Source organism: Lutjanus erythropterus, chromosome 5, assembly GCF_056507025.1.
Source record: "Lutjanus erythropterus isolate fLutEry1 chromosome 5, fLutEry1.hap2, whole genome shotgun sequence".
In the NCBI taxonomy this organism is placed as follows: Eukaryota; Metazoa; Chordata; class Actinopteri; order Lutjaniformes; family Lutjanidae; genus Lutjanus; species Lutjanus erythropterus.
In genome coordinates, this window is record NC_139321.1 from 24,766,786 (window position 1) to 24,787,020 (window position 20,235).

The following is a 20,235-nucleotide window of genomic DNA, read 5'->3' on the forward strand; positions in this document are numbered from 1 at the left end:
GTACAAATACTTTGTTACTGCACTTAAGAAGAGTTTGACTTGTAACTTGAGTATTTATTTTTGTGACAGCTTATCATTTTTACACCTTTACTATTACTCCCTACATTTTAAACAAATATCTAGAACTGCAAAGATTAACTGATTAAACAATCATTAATTGATTATAAACTGACTATTAAATTAACCACCAACGATTATGAAAATGGATTAATGTGTTTAAATATTTTTTAAAGAAAAAAAAAAGAAATTGTGAATATTTGCTGGTTTCTTTAGTCCTACCTGACAATAAATTGAATATCTTTGGGTTGCAAAACAAGACATTTGGGCTTTGGGAAACACTGATCAACATTTTTCAACATTTTATAACATTTTATAGATCAAACAACTAAGCAATAAATCGAGAAGTAAAGTAAAAACGAAAACAGATATCACAGATATAAAGAATTTGTTGTATTTTTGTTTTGTATAAGAGCAATTTGAATATATTTCAAACATGAAAACTAACCTGCAATAAACTCCTGTTGATTCTGATTATTATCATTTGGGAATTATAGTAAATATAGTAAATTATAGTATGGAGCATCTGTTTGCACCTGGGTAAGAATAGTCACGCAGAAACATTGAACACATTAAGACCTATTTCAACCTAAATGAATGGGACTATAACACAGAAAAGATAATTTTTTTTGGTGTATCCATGAGTGTATATCACAACAGATGTAACAAGACAAAAACAAAATAAAAAACCTAACGAGACAAGACAGTAAAAAGATAGAAGCTCGACCACTGAGAAAAGGTGAGGTTCAGGACTATGAGTGCATTTCAGAGCCTGTACTTTATCACTTTTACTTGAGTAAAAAAGTTGAATCAGTACTTCTACTTTTACCAGAGTCTATTTTAAGTATCTGTACTTCATTTTGAGTATATGTACTTTTGCCACCTCTGTAGATTTGTATGTTGAGGGTTGAATCACACTGATTACACAGAATTGGTTGAATGACTGTGTTTACATGTATGTGTGTGAGACGTATGATGAACGACAGCAAAACAGCTTCTTGCACAGATGGCATGCATGTAGGATGCCTTCCACTTCCTCATTTTGACATATGTTGTCTTTTCCAGAAAAGGCTGCAGAACCTGTTTAGGTCACTCATTTATTGTGACACGGTTTATTGCCACAGTAATGAAACTATATGTACCTGGTTAGGGTTTGATACACAGCACACAGAGAGGCATTACTGGATAATTTGCCTCAAATGGAGATAGATGGACCTCTTTTTTAAAGGATGCCATGTTCGACCTTGCAGGTGATTTATCATCAATCAAAGAATTTAAATGATTTCCTGTTTTGTCCTTGAACAGCTGACACATGCCGGTTCGTCTCTCCACAGTAGCTCAGTGTGTTTTTTCCATCCCAGTACGTGTTACAGCAGGGGAGCGGCGTGACGCGAGTGTGCCAGACTCACCCTCTCACCCCGTCCCAGTCAGCCCTGGCTGGGTTTGGCTTGGCTGGCACACCGACTGCACAGTGGCGCAGCTGTGAGTCCGCAGACACACACAGACACACACACAGAAACAAAACACACTCTTGGAAACAAAACACACACATGCACACATGATTCCACAGAGCAGAGGTCTGTGCATTCCTAATTACTCCAGTGACATGGAAACACTACAAAGTAGAAAGCATCTGCCTTTCCCCCTCTCTTACATGTCGACACTAATGCCCTTTTTGAAAAGAGGGAAAGAGAGAGGCAGAGAGAGAGAGGGCCAATTTAGCACAAACCATCTGTCTACTGTAGTGAGATAATACATCTGTTATACTGAGGGGGAGCAGTAATGTAGAGCTGATTTTTACCGATGCATGGAGGAACCTGGAACAAGCTAACATGTCGCGTTACATCACTTTTTACACCACTGTGTCTTTTTAGGGAGTTTTGCACTTAGAACTTTTGCTCACAGACACATCAGACACACACACACACACACAAATAGAGGCCACGTGCAGTCCTATCTGACGCGAGGTTGAGTTTCCTCTGTTATCTCAAAAACAAACAGCTATAAAACCTTAAAGGATTAGCAATCTCTCTGCGTCACATATGAATTTGTCCTCCATTATCCTGAGCTTGATGATCCATCGCTAGATATTTAAAGGAGCAATATCTAACACCTTAGTATTCTGCAGTCCAAATAGCAAGTTGGAGCCATAGATGGTAAATGAAATAAGATAAAAAAGACTCAAAGCTCTGGTAGTTTGCCTGCAGGCTGCAGGGACACTGAATCCACATGAACACAAGACGAGTGCAACACTATAATTGACAATAGTGAGCAACAACAAGTTCTACACTGTAAGTTGATCAGCTGTTTATAACTGTCAGCTGTCTGTCAATGTAAAATTGAGTCCATTATCCTGAAAACAAAAGTCCCCTGCTCCGAAAATAGTGACTCCATTAACATATTGCTCATTTTAACTGTTATAAACATCTGCTCCTTCTAAAAGATTACTAATGATTCTTACAACTCATAAACAGACAGAAACTCATTTGGCAAACATCCTGCATTAATTTTAACTCTAATAAACATGAAAGAAAAAGGAAAACACCTCGGCTGTAGCGCTGCTGTCAGAGGAGTCTGTATTTTAACTTAGCTTTTATCATGGTCATTTTATGATTTAGTACAAGAAATATATCACATATTGCTCATACAAGTTTCTCTGTGTGTCTGAAGCTGCACCGAAACATTTAACAAACTCAAAATCCTCATTTTCTGTACATGTCTTCCAGGGTTCTTAAGGGTGTTGGAAATCCTCGAAGACGCCTTAGTTTTTATGTATTGTTTTCAAGATTTTAAAAAGTGCTTGGATTTTGGATAATATGCTTGAAACTGCTAGAAACTGTAATTGTATTACTTTTGTACAAAATTGCTCTGACCGAATAGTTTGCTTTTTAGAGAAATAAATAAAATAAGTCAGGGAGAGCTCAGTTTATTATGCTTTTCGCACTAAATTAAGACGACTCTGTTTGAACCTTGCTTGCCACTCTGCATGTCCGGCTACACTCACATACAACAAATTGGCAGGAGATTGTTGTTTCGTTGGCTTGAAAACCACAAATAAAAAAAAAATTGATTGATTTTATTGAAATGTAAGTTATTTGTCTAGTAATTGAGTGATTGTATTATATTGGCTCAGCCAGGTTATATAGGATGTCAGGTCTTCTTACAGATATGTGTCAGATATTGAAAATCCAAACTAGAATTCTGTCATGAAACATAATTTTGGTTGTTCATAGAATAATAACATCTGATTCAGCATGTTGAATCAGATGTTGTGAGATAGGGCTTAATATTGAGCATACATAAGCATATGAATATGTTATTTAGCACATTTAGCACTGTAAAGTGCTGGAAAAGCTTGAAAATGCTTTAAAAGGGCTTGCATTTTGTGTGGGAAGGTGTAAGAGCCCTTACCTTTATTTCTAATTCATAATGTTCATCAGATTTTTTCGCAGTTAAAACATCTTCCAATCCGTCGGTATCTCATTGTGTTCTTTTTGCCCTCTAAGTTCAAAATCAGACATTAGCTGCACATTAGTCCCTGCTAGAACAAAATTCCCTTTTTAAATATTAAATATTCAGTGTTTTGCACCATCAAATATTCACTAGCATCCATTTAAGGGCTGTAACAGTGGTCAGGTCAGGAAGAAAGTGCGGTGCAGTGTGGTGCAGAGTGCAGTTGCTTTGCTGAGTGAGGGGAGGGTGCAGCAGGGGCATTGATGGATGGATGGATGGATCACTCTCTTTCTTGTCCTTTATCTTCTCTCTCTTCCTGTCTTTTTTTTTTTTTTGTAGCAGGCACTCTGGCCCCTGGAGCCAGCAGGGCCACAGTTGAATCCACAGAATGCCTCCATATCTATGGCTCTCTGCGTTAATGTCCCCTGAGGCCGAGGCTGGCGCTCGGCCATGCTCAGACCCCAGCCGAGCCCATCTCAGCCCAGACCACCGCCGCGGCCTCTCGCTCCGACTCTTCTGCCTCTCCATCCATTATGCAGCCAATAGTCCCCAGCTGCAGCCTTCACATCTCTCTGTTCACCCCTACATTTGCTTTTCTCGCTTGCCTTCTCACTCCCTGTGTCGGGTTCAGTTGTTCACTTACTCATTCAGACACTCAATCAGCCGTGAGCTCATGAACAGCCGCACATTCACGCACAGGACACATAAAACCGCCACCCGTGTACTCTGTTATTGAAGTGATAGACTGAATTGAGTTTTAATTGAATTTAGATACATCTTCATAATTGCTGACAATCATTACACAAGATATTTACAGTCATTATGAAATATTACAATTGGAATTTACAGAAACTTTGTACAAAATATGCCTGACTTCAATGCCTGGATAGTGGGGTCCTTGTTTAGTCATTTCTGGAGAACAAAACATTGACCCAAAAGTCACTGGTGTCTGGAAGTGCTTTAGTTTCAGCAAGTAGATGCTTTTAGAGTCCATTAAAAAGAAAGAAAAGAGAGAAAAGTCCAAAAAGTACAGAGTCAGCAAAGTTGTGAATTGTGTTTTTCTTTTTCCTCAGTTAAATTGTTCTTTTTTCTTTTTTTCTTTTTTTATCTCTTTTGACTGAATGGAACATTTGATCTGTAATTCAACTGCAAAAACAACAACAGAGACCCATTTAAATAGAATAAATCCATAATATTTACACAATAATGTGAGTATTGATTTATAAAAATGAATCATCTCTTTTTCTTTAAACATGATTTTATGTTTATCTACAGTTTTTCAAAACAGAAACCTAATCACAATGAAACGCATCATACTTCTATCATTCAATTCTACTGATAATGATGATTGTGGATTGCCATATTTATGCAGCAACTCTGGTTGCAATGAAACTCAGCTCGTCTATCAGCAAAGTTCTTACACCAGCTTAAGTCGTGTTAAAGCCATTCTCCGCATCTGAAGCTCCTCTCACACGATGGCAGAAAGTACGGAGGAGTCAAATGTTCTCTTTAAAAAAATAACACATGGTGAAATGGACTGGATTCTGTCAGCACAGCAAAAAGCAAAACATAAACTTGGCCAAAGCGTCAGTGTCCAACAGTCCCGCTCTTTCACCGGATCACAGGAGACCTTCAACAAACTGAAGAAGCTTTTTCTGTTCAGCATTGGCACCATTAAAGCCCCACAGGGATGTCCAGAGAAAAGAGCGCCCCCCCCTGCTGTCCACCTGTTGTCATCCAGCGATGCTCAAACCATCCACCCAGACGGGCCGTGCTAAAAGCCAAAGCTGCAAAATGGTAACTGACAGACTAACCTCAACTAGTAAAACTAAAATGCTTTGCGCTCCATCATCATCATGACTGAGATGCAAATGAAATCAAACATAAGCATGCTTTTAAAGGATGTTTTTGATATACAGTAATTATAGGAAAATAGACTATCAAGGATGACTCCTTTAAAATCATTTATAAAGCTTTCCTGGATGCAGACAGCTCGGCTACGAAGTAAATAGATACTAAACAAAACAAATCCTTAAAGTATATGCAAACACAAGCATAAATATTTGATCCACAGAGAGTAAGCTACGAATGACAAATATTAGTGATATATTGAAATTCTGGAACAGGCACCATTTCTGTCTTTTTAAAACTCTCGCTCTTCTTTTTCGAGTGTTTGTCAGTCATTTTTAAGGTGTTTCCCAAATCCTAAAAGAGTCACTGCTGACTGAAGTGTTGGGTGCTGCTGCAGTCCATCCAAAAGTCTTTGCATCCTACTCACTTTTTCTAAAATGAACCAGCTAAAAAAGTTGGTGCACTGTTCATCTCTCATTCTCTCTTTCTCTCACACACACCATCTTTCTCTCACCTTCTCTAAATCCCCCTCTCCCTTCCCTCCCCCCTTCTTTGCGTGCCCGCCACAAGCTGGCCACCAGACACCGCCAGGTTTAATGGACGTAGTAGAGCCAGTAGACGACGTTGAAGAAGGAGAAGACGGTGGGGAAGATCATCCTGGACCACTTATCGATAGAGTTCACGTCGGACAGGTCTGGGATATTCACCTTGAGCTGCGAGGCCCGTCTCCGTAGGCGTGACTTCTTCTGGGCGTGGCGCTCCAAGGCGCTATGGCCATAGTTCTGGCGGGCCATGGCTGCCCTGCGGTACTGCAGCGTTGAGCTATCGTAGGCCAGCATCGTGTTGCGGGGGTCTCCGGGCGCTCCCAAGCCCCGGGACAAATCCCCAGCACCACCCATCTCATTCTTCATCTCCAGGGTGCTAAACAGGATGTTGTCATCAGGGGTCATCTGTGTGAGGGTGTAAAAACAGGTGGAGCCATGAGGAGTTACTGCCAAAGGGAAATCTTAAGTGATCTTAACTACAAACTAAGTAAAATTATCAATAAAAAGTGCATTAAGTATTCACTGTGTAAAAAATACTGATGAGGTGCTAGAATGGGTAATGCAAATGAGTCAAAACTTGTGTTACTCACAGTGAAAAAAATATTTTAAGCGTTTTAAAAAGCACTAAGTAAATCATTGATCATCTGTCAATCAATATCTGGTGATAATACGACCACAAGACTATGAGGTAACATTCCTGGAAGAGCACAAACGCACTCCACAAACTAATTCTCATGGAGAAATCTTCATTGTCATCTCAGAATTTCAACCAGAGTGTGGTTAAAATTCTGTCGATTCACAAGACAAACTGAATAAAAAAAAAGAAGAAGAAAAGCAAAAGGAAAAAAATGTGACAGGAGAAGGTTGAGAGAAATAGTAAAAAGGACTTTGCAAAGATGGAGGAGAGGTAAGGCTAAAAAGGTTCAGGGGCAGGTCAGGAAAAGACGTTGTGGGAAGTGAATTCGGATCAACATTTCTTCATCCATAGCCTGACTTCTGAGGAAAAAAACGTCCCTATAATCCAATCCTGTCCCGCTGTAAATGGAGCTTGTTGTATTTTGTTGGGTTTTTTTGTGTGTGTGTAACTATTCGTCAAACTGCAAATGATCTCTTTCTCTTATCTTGACGATCCATTTTTTTTTTCAATTGCTTCAGTTAGTCTTAAGACAGTTATCAATTGCCTTTGAGATTGTACAGCATTTGTATCTAAATGATGTTTTCTCAAGAGAAGCTACTGATGTTTTCTTCTCTCTTGCCATATTAGTCATTTCCCATCAATTTAGATGTATAGAGCCCAGGTTAAGATTAAATTAATGCCTGCAGAAATCAAACTGCTAAGCCATGTTTGTCAGGAAAATGCATGAAGAGCAAACCAAGAGAGGGAAAAACACAATGGTGGGAGTGATGATCAAAGTTGCCTTAAAAATCTATAGAAATCAAAGAAATGCACAAAAACTACAGCATTTTCCTCTGATCTGGATTGATTCAGATTGATGACATTGTTAGTTTTGACTTTCAAAACCTCCAGTACCTTATTTCTTTGCTCGCCTAGTCCTAATGCGGCATCGTCCACAAAGATGGGATCCCACATCGAGTCATATGCGTCAATTTCCCTCTGTTTCATTCTGGCATACAGAGCATCATCTCTCTGAACTACATTTCCCACCAGCCACTGCAAGCATACAAAATCAGCACTGTTACTTAGGGGAAATCGTAGCTTGCCACACTCAGAAGGAAAGGGTGTTTTATTTTTTATGTTGCTGTTGTTCCTGCTAGCTTTAGCAGCTAAATGAAATTTAAAGAGAAGGCTTTGAAGGCACCACAGCCAGTGATTTTTCTTAGGCGCCTTGCCCTTTGAGAGACACAGAAATATGGAGATAAAGTATAAGCCAATCATTGCTTCTTTCAGATCCTAGTCTGAGCAATAAAGTTGATACACATGGCTAAAACCAGAGAGAAACGGAGAGCTAGAGCAGGAGTAAAGAGTGCTGGTAAAGGACATCAAGCATTGATCACAGCATCACATTGACCTTGAGAGGAGAAGAAGTCATTTTGCTCCCACAGAAACAAACACACACATTAACTGACAGCACAGATACCTCTACACAACGTCTGCCTGCACATGTACCTTGTTGGGGTCGGGTCTCAGCTTCTCGTTATTGGCCGTGGCTGCTTTCTCAGCCGCCTTCTTCTGCCGCTGGGGGCCCTGGCCGAAGAAGATGTAGTTGACGAAGGCGTACTCCAGCAGGGCCAGGAAGACAAACACAAAGCAGCCCATCAGGTACATGTCAATAGCCTTCACGTAGGGGATCTTTGGGAGCGTCTCTCGCAAGTGGGTGTTGATGGTGGTCATGGTCAGCACCGTAGTGATCCCTGGATACCACAGGTCACACATTTAGAAAGCACGTCTTTAGACATTTTCACTTCATTTTCATTTTGACCAGAAGTTATATGAGATGTTTAGCCATACTAGTGACGTGGCTCTGGGGATGGTAATGTCGATTTGGTAGAAACACTTATTGGATGGACTAAAATGAAATTCTGTACAGACATTCATATTCCCCAGACGATGAATCCTACTGACTTTAATGATCTCCTTACTTTTCCTCTAGCTCCACCAGCAGGTTGACATTTATGGTTTTGAGTGAAATGTCTTCAACTGTTGGATGGATTGTCCTGAAATTTAGTACAAGCGCTGATGTCCTCAGGATGAATCATATTAATTAATTTTGATCATTTACAGTTTTTACCATCATCAGACGTAAAGGTCAATTTGCCCAATACTTCATGACCAAATATCTGCAAAGCTAATGACATTCCCATCGGGCTTAGCTGTATTTTACATTAAGAGCTAAAGATAAAGTCAGCATATTGGCATCGACATTGAGCATGTTAGCATGCTGATATTAGCTCAAAGCAGATTTTTAAACACAGCTAAACCTGATAAAAACTGGTGATTTACATGTTTGTAACTACCAATATTTGCGTTATTTTCCTGATGTGGGCCTGAAAGCTTCATGTGTGAAGGAGAGCAGAGAGAAAGATGTTTTCTAAGTGTCAAAGTGTGCAGTCAGCTCTCTGTACTTTTGTAGCTTCTAGCTGAATCTCTGTGATTTGAAGTTTAGTTTCTCTCCTGCATCACTGTTTGTACGTTCAGGTTTCCACTTTATTTTACTGTTCACTGTTGGCTTTCAGCTGCATAGAAATTGTGTTCTTTAACTTACTTCTGATGCATAATAAAAACTTTTAGGGAAAGGAAATGCCCGTGTCCAGCGTGTCAGAGCTTTTTGTGACTTTATTTTTGATAGGATAGCTGCAGATAGACAGGAAAGGGTAAAAAGAGAGTGAAGGGGGCACATGCAACAAAGGGCCATAGGCTGGAATCAAAAGCAGGCCACGGCTGAGGACTCAGCCTCCACACATGGATCATACGCTGTACCAAGTGAGCAAACAGAACGACCCACATTGTGATCTTTCACACGCTAATTGGTACAGATAGCATGTTCTTGACCTCAAACCCCTCAAACACGACTACAAGCATAGCTCACCTAAATGCAACATCACAGACCAGCTAGCATGGCTGCAGACTCTTAAGAAGTGTCTGAAATCACTCCTTGTTTACAGTACTGTTTGTTATATTTACTGTCTGCCTTAAAAAAAGGCATGGCTATGGCATGGACACTACGTTTTGCTTGCAATCCCACAATGCAATGGTCTGAATCTCAAAGACTAATCATAGTTTGGGGACACAAAAAGCAGATGAGCATAAGTGTTCGAAATCTAAATCTACTGTTCACAGTTGGTTAACTCTATTATAAAGGGATTAGTGAATGAGTAAACCAGGGTGTCTTGTTTCACTGGGATTTGCTCTACATAATAATATCAGGTGCGAGACCAGGTGCTCATCATCAAAGGTTATGAGTATGTGCTGGTGAACGTAAGCATTCATGTTTATCATATACATTATATACTGTAGTATTTATAGCAAACAGACAGACCTGAAACAATGTGAACCCATCTGGATAAAAAAGGTCCCTCGATATCTCCAGAGACTGAAAGTGTGTGAGTGTGGGTCAGGTTTGCATCCAATCATGTATCCAAACGGACTCGGAACAAACTGTAGGCTATATAAAAAGCACAGCTTTGCCATTGTAAACATCTGCTATTAGTCACAGCACGATTCACCTGCTTTTTTGACATACACGCATTGTGTTTGATACATTAGTCATCTGCATGCACAATCTGCATTTGGTCAGATTCACACGTATTATAAATAACCCAGCAGCAGCCAGCAGTGTCACTGTAGCATGGAGCCACATCTCTCATTGGCTGCGCTGCTCGCTGCATGTTCTTAGGACACTGGGAGGAGGCAAATCTTTAAATCACGTTACCCACTGAACGCACCGTCTGGGGCTCCAACCCGCATGTGTCCCACTCTAGAAAACAAATGGTGTGTGACAAGAACGACACACATAGAGCTAAGAGCCATTTCCTCTGCTGCTCTGACCTGTCATACCGAAGTTTAACATTAAAGGGAGTGTTCAGTGGTCATCTGACATTGATGTAAAAACGTTAACTCTAAAGTTTAAGGCGCATTTTAAGCAAATATTGCCACCTTTCATTTTGGATGTAATTTAGACGTGATCTGGCTCTGATAAGCTGCGACCAATGAGAGGCTCGGATAGACAGACAGGCAGAGAGAAAGACAGCACGCTTCAAGGTCGAGCTGCAGCGCTTCTCGCTCTGCATGAGTCATGCATATAGTCATCTCTGAACAACAGACATTTAGCCAGGCAGCCTATCACACACTGCTATCACTCACATGCTTTAAGCTAATGAGAACAAGAGTAAACACTGGGAAAATAAAGAGTCAACACACACATCTGGTTCATGACACACACACGCACACACACACACACACACAATAATGTACAGATCTCAAGCAAATCTGCGTCTGTGTTAAATGGCTGTTATCATTTAGCTTTGGGTTATTTCCCAGGGTCACTGTTTGGCTGCGGCGAGGCGATCCTACCCAGGGCCACTCTGGCAGCCGAGGCATCATAGTTGATCCAGAAGGAGACCCAGGAGAGGATGGTAATCAGGATGGAAGGCATGTATGTCTGCAGGATGAAGTAACCAATGTTCCTCTTCAGTTTGAAGCTGAGGGACAGGCGGGGGTAGGAACCTGAAGGAGGCACAGGGACAGAGGAGGAGGTGGGATAGAAATAGATTTTCCTCAATGACGCCCACTAAAAGCTATATTTTCCTTGACACCAGGGAGCCTGACATGACCGTCTACAACACCTTATACCAATACTTTTCTCTGTGTGCATCTGGATGTTAATGGAATGTTTTGGTAACACTCAAATAATAACCATTACTGATAAATGATAAACAATTAAAAAAAAGTTAATATTTTTTTCACTGTTAAAGCTACTACAGGGAACTTTCATTTTTGTTGATCTTGGAAGCCCCAGTGGAAAAAGCGGTAGCGTTTCCACCACCACAACCTAAAAATATAATATCACAAATAAAATAATCAGAATAAAACTATCCTGCTTCTTTGCAATAATTTTTTTTTTTTATTGATGCTTTGCTATCCACGTTGCTGCTGTAACACCATAAATTTCCCAGTTGTGGGACTAATAAAGTAATGTCTTATCTCTGTAATTTTAACTGGCCAACATATCACATATGCACTGTAACTTTGCTTGTGAGAATGTAAACACAGGTTGGCTTCATCTGATTTTACGGAGAATTCGACCTGGTGGCAGACATTAAGAAAAATTAGAAAGAAATAGCTGCTCTTCTCACTGAGGAAGACGTTATGTAGGTATTATAGAGGTATCAGTAATCAATTGAGTTTTTTAACCAGTTAAAAAACTCTTTGTGGTAGCTTGTACAGACAATGAAATGATTTACTAGTAATACTATAATTGTTATTTTATCATCAAATCATGTAATATAAAATCATCATATTTATAAATTATATATTGTAGCTGATAAGAGACAATCAGAACTACATTCTGATTAAATTAGTGAACTAACAGTTTAAAGTTACACAAATTATAAAATTTTATTTGAATATTTGTTAATTATTGTCCAATGATTTATATGGCTTTAAGAAACTGTAACATGGAGAGACAGACCAGATATTTGAAACACTATTAATGTTAATAATTACTTTGCAGAACATCTGTAAATATTATTTGACTGCTATTATAAAGTTGCAACTGATGATTATAATACCTCATATGGGTTTCTTATTTTTGTTGCCTAAATAAGTTGTTATGTAAAAACCATACCTTTTTTTTTTTAACCCAAAGCATTATCTCTTCCTGAACCTACCCCAGTAGTTTTCATGCAAAGTTGTGTTTGTTTCAAACCCATTTACAAATTTGCGTAAATAAATGGTTCATAAAGTATATATAAACATAATTTGAATGCTAGTTAACAGTAAAATAACTATTAACCAAAGTTTAATTAACTATCAGTTTACCATTTATTAATTATGGTTATTATCAGGTGTTACCAGGCTGACTAATTGGCTCAACAACACAAACAGGGCATGTGAAAAAGACAGAGTTTCAGGACCAAACATAAAGTTGACAGTTATGTTTTGTACCTGTAGAGAAGACCACGTTCTTGGAGATGAGTTTATAGTCAACGATAGAGAACTGTGGCAGCTCTATTCTGTCCACACCGGACACTGCGCCATCTCCACCTCGCCAATAAAACTCAATATCGTCTGTGGTGTAGCCATCTGCAGAGGAGAAAGACTTCACACACTTAGAGACACATTATCATTGTTCATTACTGGTCAATAACACATCACAGTGTCATGCAGTTTTGTACAATGTCAGTGTTAGTGATTTTGTGTGTTTTTAGCTCCTTCACTAAATACATTTTCCCAACATGGGGCTTCAGACCCCAAAAGGGAGTCACAAAGTACATGTGAGGGTGCACAAGATGATTAAGAGATGAAATGAAAAAGGCCTGTTAGATCACAAACAGCACCCACATTGTGCACCTCTTTAACAATATGTGCAAACAGAGTAAAAAAAAAAAAAGTCAATTTCTTTCTTGCTGTTTCTTCTTAAAATTTTTTCCATCATGTTTTCTTCCTGTAAAACAAAATATGACGTATGCTAATGTAGGCTTGAACCAAGAGACTTGCCCACTTTTCAACACTTAAATCAAATCCCCCCCAACATTATGTCCCACCTGCCTATTCTGTGTCACCCTATAATACATCATGATGAGGAAGCTTGATACTTTGAAATGCCATTTCATCTGGACTTTAAAGTAAAACATTTTGGCTAATAAAATTATGTTTTGTCTTGGTAAGCATTTTAAAAGTGTGAAAAAAGAAAATATGATTAGTTTAGCATGTTAAGCCTCAAATATTCACATTCAACCATCTGAGAAGGTTCTCAAATTTTGCAAAAAGCGTTTTAGGAGCGGAACAAATATGTAAACTTTAAAGAGATAACACAAGCTGACTTTGCTTTATTTTAAAGCTACAAGCCAAAAAGGTTGAGATTAACCTAGAAACATATTTTAAGAAAGCCATTTGGTGAAACTTATATCAGTACAGTATGAAAACTGTCTTATGGTGACTTCACATCTGCTTCAGATTCCATCACAGTTTTTGTCTGAGATAAATTATAAATGCATGATTTAAGTGGAGTGGTGATGTGTTCAAGTGCTTGCTGGAAGCTCCAGAAACCAAGAACAGAAACTTTTTACTTGGCTGTCAGCTACTAAACAGCAATCTTCTTATGCAAAAACAAAACCCTTTTTCAACATTTTATGTTGGTGTGTTTTCTCCTTTATTTTCCAACAAAAGGCCTTGTGAATATGATTTGTTCAACAAAGGAAGGAATTCTTGCTTAATATTAAGTGATGCAGACTCCATATTCTAGTGAAATAATACTATGAATTTATTCTTGCAGCATGGACAATATTGACCAGAAGACAGAGTGAGTTGGTTGTTTTTGGTCAGATCAGCCATCAGTGCCATGTAACGCTTCCTTCTTTCATTGTGATGTAAACACTGGTATGTTGGCGTTTCCTTAAACACACCAACAGGGTCTCCAGAAAACTGGAACTGTGTCAGCAGCAATGCAAACAAATAATGAATAAAATAACAAAAAAACAACTCTAATGTATGTTTCAACTCTCTTTGTTAAAAACGTGTTAATTTATATTGGGTAAAATGAGTCATTTTAAAGCTGCAACACATTGTGAGCCGCAGAGATTTGAGACTGGATGTGTTTGTTGCACAAGCTGTTGCAGTCAGTCAGTGTTGCAGACAGTCTGTGACATGAGCAGCACAGTCACAAGCAAACAGGGAGCAGCCATCTCCCAGTTCTACTTTGTCTGCCTCGCACTCAAAATAGAGGCAGTGACCTATTCAAATGTGATGAATAATTAAACTCCGAGGCTTTGATTTTTAAAAATTAACACATAATTCTGACATTGAAGGTGAAGTTAGTCATGGCGCTCGTGTTCGGGTTGTTATTGCCCGAACACGCAGATAACTTCACCCACAGGCCTTTTTTCACAACAGACATTTTCACTAATAATATCAACACAGGCTTTGTGTTACGTGAACCTGCGGCACAATACCAGAAGACTGAACAGCCATCATTAATTTTACTATTCACACTTAAGTTTTTCCAACTTTAAGATGTCAATATTTCTATGACCTGCAGTATCAGGGCTTCTGATGTTAGTCTCGGGATACTGCATGTTTGACAGTTAAGGTTGACATTACCACACTCATTTCCAATAAATCCATGAAAAGAACAAATCTTACAATGTGTTATTCAATCTCTCAATACACTGACTTACTCATCATGTTTGTGGCACTCAGCTCCAGACCATTTTGTCCCTACTGAGGATGTAAATGTTTAGCAACAGGTTACAAATATTTAATTTTCATTTTTTAAAAAAGGCTAAATAATTTCTTAAAACAGCTGGGCACTGTAGCTTTCAGCAAACATTACTCAAACACAAGTTGATAGTAACGATATTACAAAGTATCACATAGTTTAATAAAAGTATGTCTCATACTGGAAGTATTTATTAGTATCTATGGTATCTATTGTGGTATTACATTGTTAATTATTTCATTTTATTATTCTTATTTTATTTTAGAAAAGCTATTGACTGCTTCATTGTTTTGCTTTGCAGTTGTTTTATTTAATTAATCCCAATCGACTGGCTGGTTACTTTTATTTTATGTTATTAAAGAAGGAAAGCAGAGGTACTTTAAGTAAAGGAAAAAATATTTTTATACAAAAAAAAAAAGATTTACACGTCAGCTTTTTAATATATAATGAATGACATCTTTTCAAGTTGTCAGTTTTCTTTGTTCATGATGAATATCATATTGTGAACTTTTTATTGCGGTATTGTCATATTGTGAGTGTTTGGTATTGTTGCATCCCCGGTAAATAAAGCGCTGCAGGAATGATGATATTTTTTAAGCTAGCCTGGAGGTTAATATCACTCTGGTTCCCTCCACAAAAGGCCAATCGGATTTTTCCATTGGATTTTGTATTTGCGTTCTTTAAACAAAAGTTTATGATGTATAGACATTTTGCTCAGCAAGATGATCTTCACAAATGAACACCACTTCTTTTATTTTTGAAGCATAAATGCAATTGCAAAAAGTAAAAAGCTAACATTAGGCTATAAACAGACAAAGCACCGCACACTCACAGCTCCAGTTAAAGTCCTTTAATCACCAACGTTTCGACAGGTTGTCTTCACCAGGGTCTCTGAGTGTGCGGTGCTTTTTCCTGTTTTTTCATGTTTGAGCCTCACTGTCAGTGCCAGGACCTCAGAGAGACTTCGGTGTGCATTTATTTTCCCTCTTATAAACAAACTTAACAAATTAGGTATTTATTGATTTATTTTACGTGAACCAAACATGAAAATCTCCCAAGTTTGTCTTAAACAGAGACTTTATTTTGGGCATCTAATGTAAAACTCATTAAAAAAAAAAAAAAGAAAAAAGCTGATGAGAACCAGAGGTGTAAATACTAACTCATTTTTGGCTTTCAGGACTCATTCCTGCCACACTCTGTTCTGTATTTGTTGGGGACTACTATTTTCAGCTGTGGATTAATACACATTTGTTCTATATATAGCAGCAGGAGGGTGTATGTTGAGTCAACCCTGACTCAAAATAAACTACAGTGTTTGTGTTCATGGTAATGAAGGTCACCCAGTGCACTTGTGTGGCTCATTGATGTGTTTCTGGACAACAATAGAGCTCTATGGCACAGAGGAATAAGCTAGACTGTGACTACACAGTCAACACATGTTAGTAGAATCAATTAATTGTTGGTTTTGGTCGTTGGCGACAATAAGAAAAGTACAGATTATCACCAGCCTTATTCTTTAATTGTTGCATTTGCCTGGGTGAAGTAAAACACTGAATACATCACACCCCCGCCGGTGCAGCTGTGGAGCAAAATGTGTCTGATGCTGAAATTGTACACCAGCAGATACAGTAAGCTCTCCCTCCACGTCTGCATTATCATCATCCCAGCCTCATGCAACCCCACATCACCCCAATTAGAGTCCACCATGCTGCTGTTTTGATGTGCGGCTCAGTTCAGTTCTGATCAGCCATGACAGGCTGGGATCAGGAGGGTGTCGAGGAGTTTGGGAGAGGAGGTTTTGGCTTGAAGAGTGTCGTAAGGGAGTGTTTTATAGCCTGTACATAAACTGGTCAGTCGGACTGTGGCTCCATTAGTTCTGGACCATTGTCTCCGTATATTTTCGGAAAGATGTCGATGCATTACATCACTGTGCTCATCCCGGGCTGTCGTGTGAGTCCCACAAGACTGACATAAAGAGAGAGACAACGCGGGATGAGCTTGAAGATATGCATGCATGTGTGGGTGTGTATTTGCATGTATATATATGCAATATAAGAAATCTTTAGTGTTCAGATGGGCTCAAATACATAAAAAAGCATCTTGTTACAAATGACCAACATTTGCATACAAATGTATCAAAATAAAATACAAAATACTGGTATGAGAAAACGTATTCATTTAAAATATAAGTAAGTGTGACTTGACAATATTAAAATACATTGTGTGCAAACTGATATTACAACATTTCAGGCATTTAATGGCCTCAATATGGGTTTGACCTTAACCTCCGACTGAAAAGATGAGCTCAGGAGTGCATGCTAGGTTTCTAGATAGTAAGTATATTTGCCAGTAGTGTAGTGTGCATGTTTTCTTCCGTTGTATTTTAGTGTCATTCAGCAAACTTCCCTTAGCGTGCAATTCACCATATTTGCACAGCAGCCATTTTCCTCTGATGTCACACTCACGGCGGGAAGCTCAAATGTTGAACTGCTGTGCTCAAGATTTTAAGTCATACAAACATAGAATATCTGACAAAATGTTATAATTTCACCACTTTCCAATTGATCAGCAACTGACGAGGTGATAAATTGTGAAAATCTGGAGGGACATCTGGTCAAATTTCAGGCTAAAGCAACATATTTGATAACCAAAACCAAAAATTACCTTTTGATAGTGTCACACAATGTGTTAGAAAAAGCATAAACTGATTCTGAAATGACAGGACAAATCTTGGTCACATTTATTAAAGGCTGTAAGTTTTAGTGAGCACGATGTCACACTACATTGCTGACTTAACCAGAACATCTCTGAGGTTGGTACAGAGACAGCAAGAGAGTTAATGTTAATGTTAGCCTACGTTGCAAGCTTGATTACATCCAGTGTGTTTCACTTGCAGGTTTAAATGAACGTGCCCCAGATATGAGCTTATAATTCAGAATTAATTTACGTCTTACCTATCCTAGCGCTGGCTGTTGTGCAACAGTAGTTAATGGGTTATCACATATGTTGTTTTAGCTTGAAAGGTGGCCTGATGTCTCTCCAAAGTTTCACTATCCATTGTCTTTTAGTTGCTGATCAATTGGGAGGCAATTAAATGATAACAATCTACATTTATATGATTTGCAACCTGGAACACAGCAGTAAGACATTTGAGCTTCCTGCCCAGAGCTTGACATCAGAGGAAAATGGCTGCTGTGTGAATATGATGAATATCTGATCGTTTTGATAAGATACCTACTGGTATGTCAGCTACCAGTCACGAGGAACACAAATGAAATATGGTTGTTCAGAATGAGTGCTTTGCTGGACCCAACAAGAAAAGTGATATGATTCACTTGCATTTAACCAACACCTGTATTTTTTTTTCCACAGTATAATTCTTGGGATAAAATGTCTTACTTCAGAATAAAATGACTTATTCAATAATGTATTTTAAGTATTTCAAATACATAAACTAAACATATTTTGTTAAAAATTACATCTTATTTTTTTCTGTCCAGCAAAAGACAAATGACAATATATTCAAAAGTAATTAAATACATATTTTAAATACATCAAATTGAAACACTGCCCATCTCTGTTAGTGTTGTAGGGGTAGAAATCAATTATTGCTCGGTGCAGCCGTGAGACCAGTGTCCTGAGCCGCAGCAGTGAGCTGCTGATGTATCGGGGGATGTGGGGTTTTAAGACTTGTGTCTGTTAAAAATGCATCAAGTTTATCAAGGGAAGTGAGAGTTCTCTGGGCTCATTAGTCTGAATAAAATAGCATGCTCTGGCATGAAGCGATTCCAACGTTAAAACCATTGCCAGTTAATCCATATGAGAGCAGATACTGCCTGGTGATCAAAACTGGTGCTGTGTGTATGTGTGTGTGTGTGTGAAAGAGAGAGTGTGTATGCATTTTGTGTTGGGCTGCCTGAGAGAGGAGGAGGAGGAGGAGGAGGAGAAAAAAAGAGAGTATGAGTGATGGAGAGAGAGATAAAAAGGCTGGGAGAGGAGAAAAAAGAAGAGGATGAGACTGTGCAAAGAAAGGAGATGAGAAACGGAAAGAGGGAGCGATGAGGGGAGAGATGGCGAGCATAATGGGAGAGGAGCAGCAAGAGGCGGTTCTGACCCGCGCTGTTTTTGTGCTGCTTAACGCTGCTGGCAATGGTGTGATCAAACCCGGAAAGACTGAGCCCTACACCACATCCCAGCCCCATAATCCTTTTCTCCAGGGACCCAGATAAAACACGCAGAGGACCTCGTCTTTCCCTCTCATGTTCCTCCATGCTCCCTCCCTCCCTCAGCTTGAGAACGCCGGATCACGTACAATTACAAACTCCATGTGAAATGAGCTCTTTGTACTGTACAAACATGGAGGAAGCTGCACATAACATCCACTATCAGCAGCGCGTCCCTGAAACACTGGACCTAATCAGGCTCCTCCACGCCTTGGGAAGCCACTGCAGTTGGAGTTGAATTAATTAGGCTGGATGTTATCAGTCAGCGAGCCATTAGTGATGTTCCTCTTCTTGATGTGTATCTCTTGATATCTCATCAGCCTTTCTCAGCATTTTACGTGCAGCCTTATCAACATCCCCTCTACCTTGCCGCCACCGGGCCGGCAGACTGTTTTCAGAGTTGCATGCCTACGTGGGATCTGTTCGATTCTACGTCTACGTGTGGGCGTGAGAGCTGGTTGTCAGGGACAACGGTACTTACAGCTTTCGATCTCCAGGGTGCAGTTTTGCTCATCTAGAGGGTAGCGGCGCAGGTCCATCATGCAGGCAGCAGTTGTGGTGATCCTACACACACACACACACACACACACACACACAGAGAACGGGATGGAGAAAATATAGGATTCATCAGAGAGGCAGCCTCGAGCGGGCCAGTTCATTTCATTTGACCTTCACAACAGAGTACGATACACGTCCAAGCAGGATGATGACAAATATTTTTAACCGAGGAGAACCTGAACCATTCCTATGAAAACAACAGAGTGAAAGGGGAAGTGTTATTAAATAGATGAATCATGATTAAAGAGCTGGTGTGGATCATTTGATGTGGGGTTTATATCAATAGTCTCTGTATTATTAGTGCAGATGCCAGTCAGCCCCCAGTTTAGAGAAGCAGGGCGAAATACCACAGAAACTAACCAATGTACTGCTATGGACAGTGTCAGCAGCAAAATATTTTTTACTCACTTAAAAAGGTCCATCTAGGAAAAAAAATCTATATTAATTAAAGTGCATGCTATAATGAAAATATTTTCACCACTTTACTTTGCTGTCACATATTTTTTTCTGATAGGAAACCCATGTTTAAAAAATCACTCCATCCAAAGCCACCAAACTCCATTCACAAAATCAGTAATTTTACCTTGCAGAGCTCTGGAGTTGCTGGTCTACCATTGATTATGTTATTGTGTGACGTCAGTGAATCTGAAA

At 39.2% G+C, this 20,235-nt stretch overlaps 1 protein-coding gene across 2 annotated transcripts in view; it reads right to left on the reverse strand.

Annotated features, from left to right (window-relative positions):
* Positions 1-4,235: 4,235 nt before the first annotated feature.
* Positions 4,236-20,235, reverse strand: part of gabrb2a (gamma-aminobutyric acid type A receptor subunit beta2a) — a 49,618-nt gene continuing 33,618 nt past the window's right edge. The window contains exons 5-10 of one of the 2 annotated variants that reach the window (XM_084719335.1): positions 19,508-19,590; positions 12,532-12,669; positions 10,939-11,091; positions 8,035-8,279; positions 7,438-7,578; positions 4,236-6,311 (exon numbers count right to left, since the gene is read on the reverse strand). In XM_084719335.1, the coding sequence (XP_084575461.1) occupies positions 5,955-6,311; positions 7,438-7,578; positions 8,035-8,279; positions 10,939-11,091; positions 12,532-12,669; positions 19,508-19,590 (1,117 nt within the window). In that variant the 3' untranslated portion in view covers positions 4,236-5,954. The remainder of the gene's footprint in view (positions 6,312-7,437; positions 7,579-8,034; positions 8,280-10,938; positions 11,092-12,531; positions 12,670-19,507; positions 19,591-20,235) is intronic. The other variant, XM_084719336.1, reaches the window with a different exon arrangement.